The sequence below is a fragment of the Myodes glareolus genome, chromosome 18 (assembly GCF_982192425.1).
Source record: "Myodes glareolus chromosome 18, mMyoGla1.1, whole genome shotgun sequence".
Lineage (NCBI taxonomy): Eukaryota > Metazoa > Chordata > Mammalia > Rodentia > Cricetidae > Myodes > Myodes glareolus.
In genome coordinates, this window is record NC_142043.1 from 60418613 (window position 1) to 60434135 (window position 15523).

A 15523-nucleotide genomic window follows, 5' to 3' on the forward strand; every position below is an offset into this window, starting at 1 on the left:
GCACAGGGAAAACACATCACCCATGGGGGAATCACTCAGTAGTAGAGGACAGTGGAGTAACAAGGTCTACAACTGAAGAACCCGATGCTCCAGACACTCCGGCATAAATATTATCTGTACACAATAGCCAGAACAGTATCAGGCTTTGTGTCTCCTCCTTCCCCCAACCGTCCATTCCTCTATGTCTTCCTTCCTCCCCTCATCTTTTTACTTTTGGTTTCTTAAAACCTAACTGGCCTAAAACTCAAACTCTGTGTAACCCAGGATAGCCCTGATTTTGTAATCCTTTGCCTCTACCTCTCAATGACTAGGATAGTTAGGTGTGCATCACCTCCACCTGCTTATATTTTCTTAATCCTGACATAAACACTACTTTGACAACTCTCCTCTGTGAAAGAGAAGTCTTTAATCAGCATATATTATACCTGCTAAGTATGCTAAGTATTCTGTACGATGGCCCCCTTGGGACTGAGATAAAGCCTTTAGCAGGACACAGAAGCTTGGAAGGGTAGTATAGCAACCCAGACTGTTTCCTATACAAGTCTGTACCCACTTCTTGCTCCTTTCCAGGGGTGATAATCCATACCCGCCATCCTGCACCCCACATTCTGTTTCAGCCTTTGCTGTCTGAGCTGTCAATGGATGGCAGGGCCGGCCAGCTGTATGGGGAATATGGAGGGGGCTGATGACTGACAATCTCCTCACTGGGACTTGAGAGGCTCTTATCGTGCGCTCTGCTGCTCCTCAAGGGGGAAAAGGTTACTAGAAGGAATGAAAGTAGAGAAGATGTGCAGCTCACGTCTTCATCAGGGGAGATGTGCTGGCTGGGATTTAACACCCAGCCCCTGAACACAAAAACCTGGTGCATGGAGGTGAGGTTCACTGCCAAATGCAGGTCAGTTAGTGAGACCAGCTTTTCAGAGTAGGGACAGCAGTGTAACAGGCGGCAGATGGCCTCAGGCAGCTGGACATGTCAGTCTACTATGGTTGGTACACACCTTACAGAGACTGGCGATGATGTGACTGACTCTGCCCCAGCTCTGCTGAGGCTAATTTTACCTGCTGTACTCTCAGAAAGTTGGCCAAGCTATAGAATATGTCAGTCACTGCAAGGACAAGCCTTCTGACACCTAGTCCCCAGAGTTCTGTGAAGTAACAAGCACCAAGTCAGGATCCTACTACTCTACTTGGTTCTGCAAACATCCACAAGAATGTAGTGGGGCCCACAATGGGGCAGCAGCAGGCCTCTGAGAGGACAGCCTGACTGAACTGGGAGGGTCACATGAAGGAAGGTCTCACAGCAAGACTTTATAAGATGCCCTGCTCACCTGGACACTCTAGCTCCTCCTAGCCCTAACCCATATGGCACTCTCCTGGGCTGCTGGCACTGTCTCTCCTCCCTTAAGCCTTACCTGTTGCCCCTCACACTACAAGACTCAGCCTTCGCAGAGTTGCAGCAGCACCAGGGGCTCTGTGCACCCTGCTATTTTCTCTGTAGTGCTGGTCAAAACAAAGTTGCCTGGCTTGCTCATGTGTGTATTTTTAGCCTGCCACCCCCTTAAGAGTATAGCTCCACAGGAATGGGCACCAGGGGCAAGGGAGCTCTCTCCCTCTCACCTCTTGAACGAGGAACAACCGAAGAAAAAGAAAGTCACTCTGGCCCTCCCATCAATGCTAAAAGCCAGAAAAAATGGTTTGACTGGAAAGCCCTCAGGAGTGCTGAAGCCTAGGGAACAGCCATTGCTTTCTAAAAGAGCTGAAAGAGTCTGTCAGCACCCAACATCCATCAAGCAGGGGCTGTGAAGATGGTTCAGTCAGCTGTACCTGTGAGGCGAGCCCAGAGCAAGGTGACAGCAAAAGGCCTGTATTCCAGGGCACACTGTCCACACTTTGGACTAGTTCTGGCTCTGCAGCTCTTCTTCTCACACACACCCCCTCCCAGATGAGTCAGCCAAGTCCTGACCCCAATGCTGTCTTGTTCTGCCTAAAAGCCTCCCAGGACACCTGTCTGGCTGGGGCAGCCATGCACACCCCTCAGGGCCCTTCTTACCCGGTGAGTCTTGCTGTAGGTATAGAGAAAGGCCAGGCGGTAGAGACTCTTGTAGTGCTGTGGGAAGCGGCTCAAGCACAGGCAGAAGGAGGAGATGCATTGCTCTGTGAGGAACTGGCGCTGCTCCTCAGCGCCTGCCGGTAGTCCCTGGGGAAAAGCCACCGGCTCCCCTGGGAGGTCACTCCTCTTCTTCCCATCCCACGAGGGAGGTGTGGACACTGGGGCCTTGCTGGGGATGTAAGCAGAGGCTGAGGAATCTGCCACAGGCTTCTGGATGCCTTGATCTACAACCCGGAAGGCCTCTGTGCTCTCCAAGGACTCCTCAATTTTTCCTATGGTTAAGAAGAAGGAAGAGAAAGTCATTGTGGTTTAAAGTCTCTTTAGGTAGCAGTCCACCACAAATGATACAGACACCTCAGTGAGGTAGCAGGGACAGCTGGGTTGATGCCCATGCTTGGTGGGCAATCAACCCAGCAATGGGAGATACAGGGCCCACTGGTGGTTCTGGCTCAACCCTCTACTGGCTATGGTCACATAGGTTTCTGCCCCAAGACATGGGAAGTCCCAGTGGCTTGCAGCAGAGGGCCTAGAGGCTATAGAGAGGAGGAGTTCCAAGCTGGGCTCTGGCTCCTACCTAGTGAGTATGGCATGGGTGGCATTAGGGCTGGTCGAGGAACACAGGAAATCAGCCCACAGAGGGGAGGAGACATCAGCAGTGTGACACACCTGTTCCGCTGGTATCAGGACCTCAGCCTACAGCCTGTCCAACATCCTTCTCTGGGGCTACGGCAGGTGTGTTGCTATGTGTTTATGCATGGCACCTGTTTGACAAGTCCAATACCTCCACACCCAGCCAGCATGGCGGAGACCAGGAGAACTCTCAAGATGGCAGTAACAAATGGCTTCACACCACCCCTTCTGAGGCACAGCCTCCTTGGATGCCCACAGAAGAGACTCTGGCTCCGGAAGCAAGAGACAAGGTGGCTTTTGGAGCATAGCCCCGAGGTCTCCATGCATTTGGCATATTCTGAACAGTCTGTCTGGGGAAGGAGCCGATACCACCTATTCTGAAGACAATCTGCACTGTTGGTTGAGCCTCAACAGCCCTCCCCCTACCACGAGGTAGGCCTGGCAGTAGATGAAACCCTAATATGGCAAAGTCAAGAAGACAAGGACTAAGACTCCAAGTTATCCTCACAGCAAGTACCAGCATAAATGGGCGGATCTCAGGTATGAGGCAAGCTTGACCATCATTGCTCTCCTTATCAAGGGAAGGGCTGGATAGTCATTCTCTGTCCTCCTCCGCTCCTCAGAACACCCCCTTTTCCATCTACTTCAGTTGGACACTCACACTCACTGCCTTTTCCCTACCTTACTCCTCTGCTCACAGGTCTTAGAGCTCCAAGTGTTTCTTCGCTCAGGTGTCCCCACCCTAAAGCAGTGTTTGTGGAGGAAAGGTACAAGACCGCCTCCTCTCCCAGCAGCCAGAACTTACTAGGGCCTGTTCTCCTAGCTCCTACCATCTGTCCCTGTCCTACAGTGCTAGCACCTCACCCCAGCTCCCACCCCAGCAGCTGAGGCAGACTGAATCACTGTCAGCAATCCTAGAGTCTCTACCGCCATGCTGTATAATCTCCTCTCTCGTGGGCTCAGGATGCTGTCTGCACCCCTAGTCTAGGGCTGGGGACACTGTCATCTTGCTCACAAGCATGTTAGGTTTCTAATGTATTCCAAATGTGGCTCAACACAAGCAGTGGGAACAATGGCTGAGTCCAGCCGGAGGCTCCAGGAAGACAGGGGAACTGAATGACAATACAGTCCTTGGCCCCAGGCAGGAAACAGGGAACAGGGAACAGGGATAACACCAAATGACATAAAGTCTCAGAAACACAATTTTTACAGAAAGCAGGGAGAGGGAAAGAATTAATCCAAAAAGGGTTTGGTACACACATCTGAAGTACCAAAGAAAATAGAATCTCTAATAGTTGACTCAGTTGCTCAGAGTTCTGGGGGGCCTGAGTGGTCTAGGAAAAATGAGGTGAGCTGCGTCACCCGAACATGCACTCCCTCTGCTAACTGGGCCTAAGATCACTGGACTCTTCCACTTCCTTGATAAAGGAAGAGGGTCAGAAACAGTTGTAAATCAGCGGGATGCTTCCCAGCCAGGATGTCAAGTACTAACCTAACACCAGCAGCAAGAAAATGGGATGACATGCTCCTCCCACACAAAGGTGAGAAAAACACACAGTGCCATGCAGCCTAAGCTAGATCTCATTGGCAAGAACTGACTTAGAATGCTTACTGTGTAGGTACTGAGGCTAGCAGAGTGCGGGAGTTCTAGCAAGCACAGAGGTCTGACAGAGAAAACTTGCTCTATCTAATGGGTTTCCTGGGAAGGGTAGAAAGACGTGGCTGAACACCAGGCACAGACCGGTCACCACAGACAAGCCACTAAGTCTCTACTCACAGACCAGGGAGTACGCACGCGTGGCCATGGTATAGTGTTTACTACATGGACTCCATGGCTTACCAACAATTTCCACATTGGGTTTATATACTTCAGAGTGAGCTTTGTTTAAGTGCTGAAATTCTAAGCAACGTTTTTTTCTCTCCATATACACATACACACACACACACACACACACACACACACACACACACACACACTTTACTGATGCCACCTTCACAATCTAAGCCTATATTGTAAAGATCTGACTCCTGCAAAGGTGAGCTTCAGAAAGGTGAAACAGTCGACGGTGTAAAAGCCTTTCCTTGAGCACTAGCAGACCAGTGTGAAGTGTGCCAGTCTCTGAAAAAAGAATGGAAGCCAGTCTCTCAGAAACAGGACCCTTCACACTTGCTGGACAATGTGAGAAGGAAGATAGCTCAGAGACAGCCATGGTCCCAGAGAAGACCCTATTCCCTTCGATACCCAGTGCCTGAGATAGATCTGGATATGTCACAGTCTGCTGTAGTGGACACCGAATTCATGACCAAGGGCCTGCATCCCATGCTATGGACTGCAGGAAGCAGCAGGTTGGTAGCAGGGCTGCCCAGAAGAGTGGGCCTGGAAGGTCAGGAGAGTGCAATAGACTTCAGTGCACAGTGGCCTGCAGCTCTGGCTTTCTCAGGAGGCTGACTGCTGCTCAAGGTCAAAAACTACCTAAACCAGTGGGGAGGGAACGGGGCAGGGACAGGACACCGAACACACCATTTCATGCCTGTTAGGCACTGTAATGGTCTCTGGTTCTACCCTAACATTCCTTACCTATGGCCAGCAATGCACTGTCTGTCCCTGTTCCCACCCCAACCTAGTCCTGAGTAGAAGCAGAGTAGTAGGAGTATACTAGCATACTCCCTACCAGTCTAGAAGGGCCCTGTCCCACACATGGTAGAGGGAGGCTGGTATGGCTTGGATAGGAAATGTACCCCACAGGTCATGTGTCTGAACACTTGTTTTACAGCTATTTCAGGAAGTTGTGGAACCTTTAGGATACAGGGCTTAGCTGGAGGAATGCTGGGCAGTCAGACCTTGCAGAGTACCAGCCAGGTCCCAGTCTATTCCTTCGTGACCTGTCGAGACATACAAATCTTGCCACAGCTTCAACTGCAAAGGACAGAGCTTTGTAGATCATATCCCCTTGAACTGTGTGAACCTCCCTTAAGGGTTCCTGTCCCGGACCTCCTTCACAGCAAGGGAACAGTAACTAACACCGAGTCCATGATGACAGCTGCACGCACAGGAGTTCACTGCATGCTGGGACACAGAACACAGATGAACAGTCTCACTCGTCCAAAAGTAAAAATCATCATATTTTAAAACCAGAAATGCTATGTTAGGATGGGCAGAGTACGGTAATTCTTTTCTTTCTATTCTACATTTCCTACCGTGTATTTATATCCATTAGGGAGTGTCAGCATGATGGGGGGAGCATACTGATGGCTGACAAAGTGTGGCAATGGCCGTATTTCTTTTTCTCTTTCTGGTTTTCAGAGACAAAATTTGCTATGCAGCCCAGTCTGCTATAAAACTTGTGATTCAGCAGCCTCTGCCTTTTAAGCACTGGATTACAGGTGTGTATCACCATACCTGGTTCTAACCTTTTCTCCCTCCTTTCTCACTTTGTTGTTTTTTATTTTTGACAAAGTCTCACTGTGTAGTCCTGGCTGGCCTTGAACCCACAGAAATCCACCTGCTTCTGCTTCCCCAAGTTCTGGGATTAAAGCTATGCACCACCAAACCCATTTTTAACCTTGTCTCTTTACGGGGATCAAACACAGGTGAGTCTGATAAGTCTTCTGAAAGGTCAGCCAGGGATAGCCAGCAGGGTTATCCAAATGGCTTTGGTTCCACTGCCACAGTTCCAAGTGAACTCTTAACTTACGTAGAAACTTGATGATAGGCCCAGGCCCCCAGAGTATGCAAGTTATCCCCCATCCAGCCCACCGAGAAGGCCACATAGGGTAGTGACTAAGGTTGAACTCCTCATTCTTTCTCAATCTCAAGCTCCTTGCCCGAAAACAGGAAAAGCCATGACACTTTCTGCTGTGGGACAATGGTCTGTACCCTGTCACTTATACTTTAAATAAATGCTGATTGGCCAGTAGCCAGGCAGAGAGTATAGGCAGGGTGACCAGACAGGAAGTATAGGTAGGGCAACAAGAATTCTGGGAAGAGGAAAGCTGCATTCTGCAATTGTGACCCAGCCACAGAGCAAGCAAGTTGTGACTGCCTCATCAAAAAAGGTACTGAGCCACGTGGCTAACACAGACAAGAATAATGGGCTAATGTAAGTTATGAGTTAATAAGAAGCCTGAGCTAATGGGCCAATCAGTTTATAACTAATGTAGACCTCTGTGAGATTTCTTTGGGACTTAACGACTACAGGAACCGGGCAGGACAAAAACCTCAGTCAACAGCTTTCCTTTTCAGTATCTGACCTGGAACACCTGAATGTGGGACTGGGTTGTCGGGCATGTACACACACGCATGTCCGCAGCAAGAATGGGAAAGTTCTTGGGAGGGCAGTTTATCGGGTTAGGGACTTGCTGTGCACACACAAGGACCTCAATTCAGATTCCTTAAACCCATGTGAAACTGGACACAGCAGTCTATCTTCATCTCAGAACTCCTGTGGCAAGACAGGCAGTGGATACGGGGAATCCATGAAAGCTCATGGGCCAGGTGGCCTGTGGTACAGCAGCAAAAAACAAAAAGACCCTACTTAAACAAGACTGAAGTGTGGACCTGTGCCCTGATGTCTATCTATGTGCCACGGCACACATATACCCATGCCCACATATCACACACATTAAACAAGAAAGGAAATTTCAAAAATATATGGCCAACTAGTCACAGTCTGTGAGTGGCACCAGGGATGCCTCAGTCTGCATATAGTCATGCTACAAACTTAGAAGTGGGGCTCTGCCTAGGGAATCCCAAGGGAGCTGGGCATATCCCAGGCTTAGATCAGCGTTCTCTGCCCAAAAAAGGCAGATTTCCCAAGAAGTCTGACATGATTCAGACTAAAAAGAAAACATATTTGTGACATTCAGAATCCCAAGACTTTTTCTAATAACTGCTCACCAAGGCGGGGGCAAACACTCTACACTGACGCTGTGAGCATGGCTTTCCCAACAGGCTTTATGCGTCACTACAATATGACAAGCATCACAAAGCACACTTGGCAAACCACGCTGGTGCCAACACCTTCACTATCCTTATTTAATCCTCACAGTTCCTGGGATTTGGCAGTGGGACAGTCCTATCCTCTAGTGAGAACAGAGGACCAGAAAGGTAAGTAACTTTTCCACTAACACCCCAAGGCAAAAAAGCAGAAGCATAAAGATGGGACCAAGACTGAGCCTGAGCTCTTCAGGACCCAGAGACCTCAGTTCTTCCTGGACTGCCCCAGGAAATCAAAGCAGGCCCAAATTAGCAAGTTAGCCTTCTTACCTCTTTCCTCTGTGGGCCCTGGAAGATCTTTACCAGTTGGTCCAGCTGGAGCACTGAGCCCAGATAGCCTCTTCTCTGCAAAGGGCTTTCGAGAACCCTCCAGCAAACTTGTGGGCTCATTAAAGAAGTCCTGTGTCGAGCTGGAGTCTGACAGGGCCACAGCGGTGCTGTCCTGGCTTCGGTCTGAAGGAGGGAGGAAAAGGCAGGACCATGAACTCACAACACCTCTGGCACAGAGCGGTCTACCAGGGCTAGGTTCCCAATGGCCCAGGATCATCCTGTAAGAGTCCCCTCAGTGTACCATTCTAATTCTGCTAAGTACAACCCACCCTAGAGGCCCCAAGTCACTCAGAAAAGGCACCAATCTCTATGCTCAACCTTCCCGAGTTTCTTCAGTGGTCTGGCAAGCTCAACTGGCTCTTGTGAAAAAGCCCCGTGTGCACTGTCTACTGTGAAAATCCCTATGATGGCAGATTCCAAGCTAGCAGTGTGCTGCTGGGAGGTGTGGCGCTAAGAACAGACAGAGCAGTCACCGTCATTAGAAGAGAAATGGCAGTGACAACTAATCAGCAAACCTTTTTGGCAGCTATATGTTCTAGAACGAAGAGGCTAGATCCCTTTAAGTCTTGGACACAAAGGCAGGTTGTACTCGCTCCTTGTCTCTTCTCAAGTCTCTACAGGCACTCTGGGAGAAACACTAGAGGCAGAGCTGGCAAGAGGCTTGACAATGTCTGGGAATGCAGGTCTAGGGAGGAGGTGCAGGCAGTACTATAAAAGATGGGAGGCGTATCTGGACCCTTCACCTCTAAAGGACATAAGCTCCAGCTTTGACAGGTAGCAAACCTTGCTGCCTCCAGGATACAAGGGAAGGGAAAAGGGAGACTTTGATGTAAGAAAAGGCAAGAAACCCAACACTAGGAAGAAATAGAATCACTAAGAAAGCAGTACCCCTGAGATACGGGACACAGAGACTTCCTAAGTCTGAGGCTAAACCAACAGAAGAAAGCCACTTTTGTCTCTGCCCCAGGCCAGCCAGCAAGCAACAGAGCTCTCTACTGCAGAAGAGAGGAGCAGGCAGGCAGAGCCTGCAGAGGCCTAAAGTGTGAAAGTCAGAAAGCTGAGCAAAGTCTAATTGAGAGAGAATATGGAGCTGGTAGCACACTGAAGGTAATCGTGGCAACAAATTGCAACCCAGCTCAAAGGCCCAGAGGTAGAACAGGTAAATCTATTCCAGGAATAAATGTATTGATTTCAGATAGTTTCTTTGATCCTACACATGGTATCTGATATCCACTATAAAATTATAAGACAGATACAAAAGCATTAAGAAACAAAAACTCATACTGTAAAGAGGCAAAACAATCAATAGAACTACAATCGGAGATGATCATGGACTATTTAAAACAGCAACAATTAATATGCTGCACAGCAATGACTAGGATGGTATGGCTGCGGTGGAAAGCCTGCATACTACCCATGAACAGATGGTGAATTCCAGATGAGCTGGAATTTAAGAGTCAAATGCAGTTTCTAGAAATAAAAACCAGTAACAGAGATGAGGTGTTTTTGTTGGGCTTCCCAGCAGACCTGACACAGTGGGATGAAGGAAGGATCAAAACTTCAAACTGGAGGACTGAGGAGACGACGTAGAGGTTCAGAGCACTGGCTGCTCTTATAGTGGACCTCAGTTCTGTTCCCAGCACACCACAGCAGCTCACAACCACCAGTTCCAGGGGATCTAGCAGCTCCTCTGGTCTCTGTGGGCAGGGGGCACTCATATTGTGCGTATATATGCATATATATATATATATATGTGCAAACACAATACTCATATACACAGAAAAAATAAAACTTAATTCCTGATACCACAAAGTAGTTAAATATAAACAATCCAATGGCGGGGGGGGGGGATGGGCAGAGTGGATAAGCAGAACAGAGCAGCTGAATGATCTAATCCATTAACCAGAGCACAAAAACGAGAGAAGCAAGACAAGAGAAAAGACTGTAACAGACAATGACCAGAGCACTTGCCTAGCATATGCAAAACCCTGGGTTTGATCCCAGCATGGAAAAATTAAACACATAGATTGATTAAGACTTTCCAAAAATAATGAAAGACATCGAGTCCCCAAGAGTCCCCAAGAATCTCAGAGAACACTAAGCAGGGAAAGGCCCCTCTACACTTGATGGAAGGGTCACACATGAGCAAACTCAGACTGCTGAAATCCAAGACAAAGAATCTTACAGAGTTCAAAAAAACAAACACCACAGGAACAAAAGAAGAATGACAACGGCTGAGGGACAGCTCAGAGGTTAAGAGCACTTGTCGCTCTTGCAGAGGACCTGGCCTTGACTCCCAGGATGCACATGGTATTTCACAACAACCCCTAACTCTAGGGCCAAGGAGTCTGACGCCTTTTTCTGACTCTCAAAGGCATCAGACAGAACACTCATACACATTAAATAAATCTTTTTACAAGGTGAAGAAGCCAGGCATGGTAGCACACATCTGGGAGGCAGAAGCAGGCAGATCTCTCTGAGTTTGAGGCCAGCCGAGTCTACAGAGTGAGCTCCAGGACAGCCAGGGCAACACAGAGAAACCCTGTCTAGAAAAACCAAAATATAAAAAGTAAAAATAAATAATATAAATAAAACCCTAAATAAGGTTAAGAAGAAGAAGAAGAAAAAACAAACTACAAACTTCAGAAAGCATGCCTCAGATAATATCTTTGCGCACCCACCCTGGGGGGGGGCAAAATCGATTCTTTAATCAGTAAATATAACTTCCTAAAAGGCAAGCGTTAACAAAGGTCTTTCTCAGATAAGCAAAATCTCAGTAAAATCATTATCAGCAAGTATGAGTCATATGAATGTTTAGACAGAACGAAGAAGCAGCCAAAGAGAAAGCTGGACCTGTATAGTGGAATTAAGCATGCTAGAAATGGCTAGTGTGGTGTCACTCACCTGTGGAGCAGCACTGATGAGCAGGAGACAAAGCACTGTGCCAAAGAACTAAACTGAAGTGACAGCAGTGGCATGGAGCCTTGCAGAGTATGTGAGAGTAAACGAATAAAACAGCACAAAGCTGACACTGCCTTCCAGTAGGACAGCATCTTTCGAAGGCTGCTGGTGATGGACTGATAGTCCGTTAGCCGTAAGGCACAAACTAGAATTGTATAATACACAAGCAGAGGTCAGTAGTTTGTGTATCTGAAGGTGAGGGGACGAACAAGTACCTGCCCTCTCATCATGGCTGAGGTCAGTTTCACAAGGGCTTCTGAGCACAGGGGCAGAGGCAGACAGTGCCCGTGGCCCTTCCGTTCTTCCTTCGGAACCTTAGAAATCAAATACAGGTGACTATATTAACGCCTATCAGGCAATCCTGAGGGCCTGTGCGAGTCACTAGGTGGGCAAATCGTAAACAAGGTGGAACTGTTCCACAGAGTGGCAAGCCTGGACTCAGGAGGAGCAGACTGTCAGTGCTGAAATTCCGCTCTCTCGTGTATGAGTGTGGAAATGTGTACTGTGGTTTCCCTCCATGTAAATCTAAGGAGCAGTGCTCACTTCCCACAACTGTCATCATAACTACATGGGTTATTAACCACAAAGTGCCTGAAGCAGTGCTTGGCACACAGTCAAGATGTCAGCTTAATTATCCATACCGAACTGTTTCAGAGCCTAGGTGTGATTTATCAGGAATGTCTCAAACGGATCATCAGCGGTTTCATTCTGAACGGAGTTCACCAAGCCACACAGCAGCGGGGACAGGTGCACATCCTTAACTGGGGTCCAAACACCGGCCTCCAGCAGAGGCCATGCAGAGGAACACAGAATTAGCTCTAGCCTCCACCACCTGCTCCACCGCTCTGGCCTTGGGCCAAGGTGGCCCCGTGCAGCACAGCAGACTGCTGTCCAGCCCACTGCCAGGGAAGTGGCAGGTCACACGTTTCAGCTGCCCAGACACAGTAAGAACAGATCTGGGCCATGGTCGAGACCCAAGCTGATATGGGAAGTTAACTAGATCTGCTGCCTCATACTGACGGAGAGCTCTTCCCTCACGCTCATTCCTTCCAGGAGCTTCATAAGCACTGAATGAGGGTAAAGGCCAGACCTGCTATACTCAGAAAAAATTCCAAACCCGAGTTTCTATATACAGGAGTCATTTTTCCCATTGTCGAAGTCAGACAGCCTATCTGCTATGTCTGCAGAAAGAGAATGACAAATGGAGACCCTGATGTCTCCGGTATCAAATAAAAAAATCAGTGCAGTTAACTTCAAAAAGTTATTATTGGGGTGGGGTATGTGTGTGCCTGTGTGCACTCGCATATATGGGGGAGGGCCACAGCATCTATATGGAGGTCAGAGGACAATTTGTGGAACCAGTTATCTTCTGTCTTTTTGTGGGCTCCAGGGATGGGACTCAGGTCACCAGGCTTGCTTAGTAAGTGTCTTTACCTGATACGTCATCTTGCTAGTCCTTGTTGAAGAACTTTGAACTTAGGATCTCAGGCCCACATTCTAATCTCAGATATGCTCCTGATACTCTGGACACAAAGGGCTGAATAACTGCTCTCTTAAGGCCCCCATTTCATGTTTTTACCATAAGTTTTAGTTTCTTAATTCCTGAACATGGGATCTCCACAGGGTCTATTTCCTGACACACACTAATGATAGCACAGTGATATATCCCAACCAAAGAAGTCACTCTGGCCTGGACAGGGAGCATGGATAGCCTGGGCAACACTAGAGAGGCCTCAATGCCTCCAGAAGATAGCAGACCTTGTTCTTGCTGCTAAGGTCTCTATGAAAGCCAGGCCAGGGCTGCCCAGCTCATCTCAAGTACCAGTAAACACCCTGAATTCATGGCTGACTGAGAAGCGCATCCAACACTGAGCTTCAGGAAGCAAGCCTCGCCAGGATGATCTCACCCTCTGGCAGAGAGCCCCGTCAGTTCACTGGCTCTCAAGCTGTTAGGCTCTGGGCCTGAAGGAATTGCCAGTTTGGTGGAATCCCAGCTGTGATCATTACAAAAACAGGGCCGACTTAAGCAAACGGGTATTTACTCCTAATGAGCTAATGCCCCCTCAACACTTCAACACGAGGGGACCATGAACCAAGTGGCAATGTAGGGAAGACTACAACAGAAATGGGGTGAGCAAGAACAGATGACAGAATGGAGACTTGTGCTCCACTGAAAAGCAACACCCAACTGAGAACACTCTCTTAAGCCTCTTAGAGTAACAGACAGCCAACAGCAGCCACAGGAGAGGGACCAAGAAGGGACGGGCCTATGGACACACTTTCCCTGGCCCTTCCCCACACCTCTCACATGGATGAGAACCTCTAAGAGCTGGCAGAACCCAGGCTGCCACTGGTCCTGAGGATGCGGTGGGAGCTCCAGGTCTCTCCTCAGAGATGATCACAGCATGTTGTAGTCCTAAGAAAAGCACAGCTAATGGAAGAAGAGTCATCAGTCTTGTGGTAACAACTCCAGGTCTCAGTGCTTGGCAGAGGCAGCGTGTGTGTGTGTGTGTGTGTGTGTGTGTGTGTGTGTGTGTGTGTGTTAGAGGTTCTGCACAATAGACATGGCAGAACTGGGAAGCTGGGGTGGAAGGGGGTGCAGGCAAGGCTGCTACCTACTCATGGGATTCTGGGGGCCTACTTGGATTAGAAAGAGAAGACAACAAGAGGACAGTCAGCAGTACCTCTGCCTGGCATGCACAAAGTCCAAAGCTCAATTCCCAGCACCACAGAAAGCAGATGTGGTGGTGTACACCTGTATTTCCAACACTCACTAGGAGAGGTAGAGGATCAGGAGCTTAGATCATCCTTGACTACACATCAAGTTTGAGTCCAATACAAAAACTTTAAAAAAAATGAAAGAGGATAAGTTCTTTTCCCCCTCCTACTTATTTCAAGACTAAAAACTGTTAAGATTTACTCTTGTTATTCTTAATTATGTTTAGGTGAGTATCTGTATGTGGGTATGTATGCCTGGATACAGGTGATCTCAAAGCCAGAGGTGTTTAATCCCCTGAAGCTGGAGCTACAGGAGGCTGTGAGCCACATGGCATGGGTGCTGAGAACTGAACTGGGTCCTCTGGAAGAGAAACGAGTGCTCTTAACCACTGAGTTATCTTCTTCGGCACCAAAATTAAAAACTTTAAATTACATGTCTTTATTGTGTATATGTGAACGTGCATGCACACGTCTGACATGTGTACATGGAGGTCAGAGAGGTTCCAGATTCTCTCCTTCTACCATGTAGGTCCTCAGGCATAGCAAACGGCAAATGTGTCTTTTCCTGATGAGCCAGCCATCTTGCTGCACCTCTACCCCTCTTCTTTTTCTTCCTTCGAGAAAAGGATCTTATTACACAATCTATGATGCCCTGGAACTTGGGGTCCTCCTACTTCAGGCTCCTGATTTCCGGGATTGCAGGCAGGAGTTACCATACCCAACTAAGGTGAATTTCTTCAAACAAGAGAAACTAATGGGATGCAAAGGTCAAGATTCTGTTTCTCCCTGGTGAGTATGAAATGGTAGGTGGTTTACAATAATCCTGACTACAAACTCCAAGAAGACAATCAAGGTTCCACATCAAGAACCCAGTTGTTCAGAAGGAAACCAAGTTTCCCTTCTTTTAGAGCACAGGGGAAGACAATTAAAAGCTCCTATCATGTGACTCGAGGCCTGGTGTGGCTCTGCACACCTATAACTCCAATACTTGGAGGCTGAGGCAGAATCTCTCTGACTCAAGACACATCTAAACTACCTGTCAGGATCCAATCTAAAAACAAACAACTAGGTTGCTTTAGCAGGGCATGCATACAGGGCCTCCCATCTCCTCTCCTAGGGAGTCACATCCTTTTGGGCTCAGCTGACTGAGGACCTTGGGAAGGCAAACACAAAGACTAAGAACTGGGACTGGAGAGATTACTTAGCAGTTAGGAGCACTGGCTGCTCTTCTAGAGGATCTGGGTTTGATTCCCACATGGAGGCTCACAACTGTCTGTAATTCCAAAGTCCTTTTCTGACCTCCCTGGGCACCAGGTACATGCACTGTACACAGACATAAATTCAGGCAAAATAATCATACACATACAAGTAGATTTTTTTAAAAAATCAGTCAAACTTACCATCTGGCTGGGTAACATGAATGGGACCTCTAAGGATCATACACACCCCAGTTCTGCCCCAGATCTCAGAAGTTAGGGCGTATTTTTCTGAAAAAGCTGCTTGGTGGCCAAAAGGAAAGAAGACTGGCACCAGGACTGACTGCAGGCTGGTCCTGAACATTTTTGAATGTTCTTTTCTTCACAGTAACAAATAGTTGGGCAAGATTAGAAATATCTGATTCTCTTAGACACACAAAGGCAAGGAACCACTCCCAGCCTGCTCTCTCTGAATCCTGAGGGAAGGTACAGCTGCCAGTCACCTGCTGAGGAAGCCCTGGCACCCTCTACCTCCAGGGCAGGACCCAAAGGAATGAGTCACTACAAAGAAGGAAAGGGGTG

The 15523-nt window shown here is 48.2% G+C and overlaps 1 protein-coding gene across 4 annotated transcripts in view; it reads right to left on the reverse strand.

Moving 5' to 3' along the window:
• Cabin1 (calcineurin binding protein 1) overlaps positions 1–15523 on the reverse strand; it is a 129460-nt gene that overhangs the window by 46883 nt on the left and 67054 nt on the right. For 2 of the 4 annotated variants that reach the window (XM_048451481.3, XM_048451479.3), the window contains exons 27-29: positions 11243–11341; positions 8007–8189; positions 2051–2382 (exon numbers count right to left, since the gene is read on the reverse strand). In XM_048451481.3, the coding sequence (XP_048307438.2) occupies positions 2051–2382; positions 8007–8189; positions 11243–11341 (614 nt within the window). The remainder of the gene's footprint in view (positions 1–2050; positions 2383–8006; positions 8190–11242; positions 11342–15523) is intronic. The other 2 variants (XM_048451483.3, XM_048451482.3) reach the window with 1 other exon arrangement.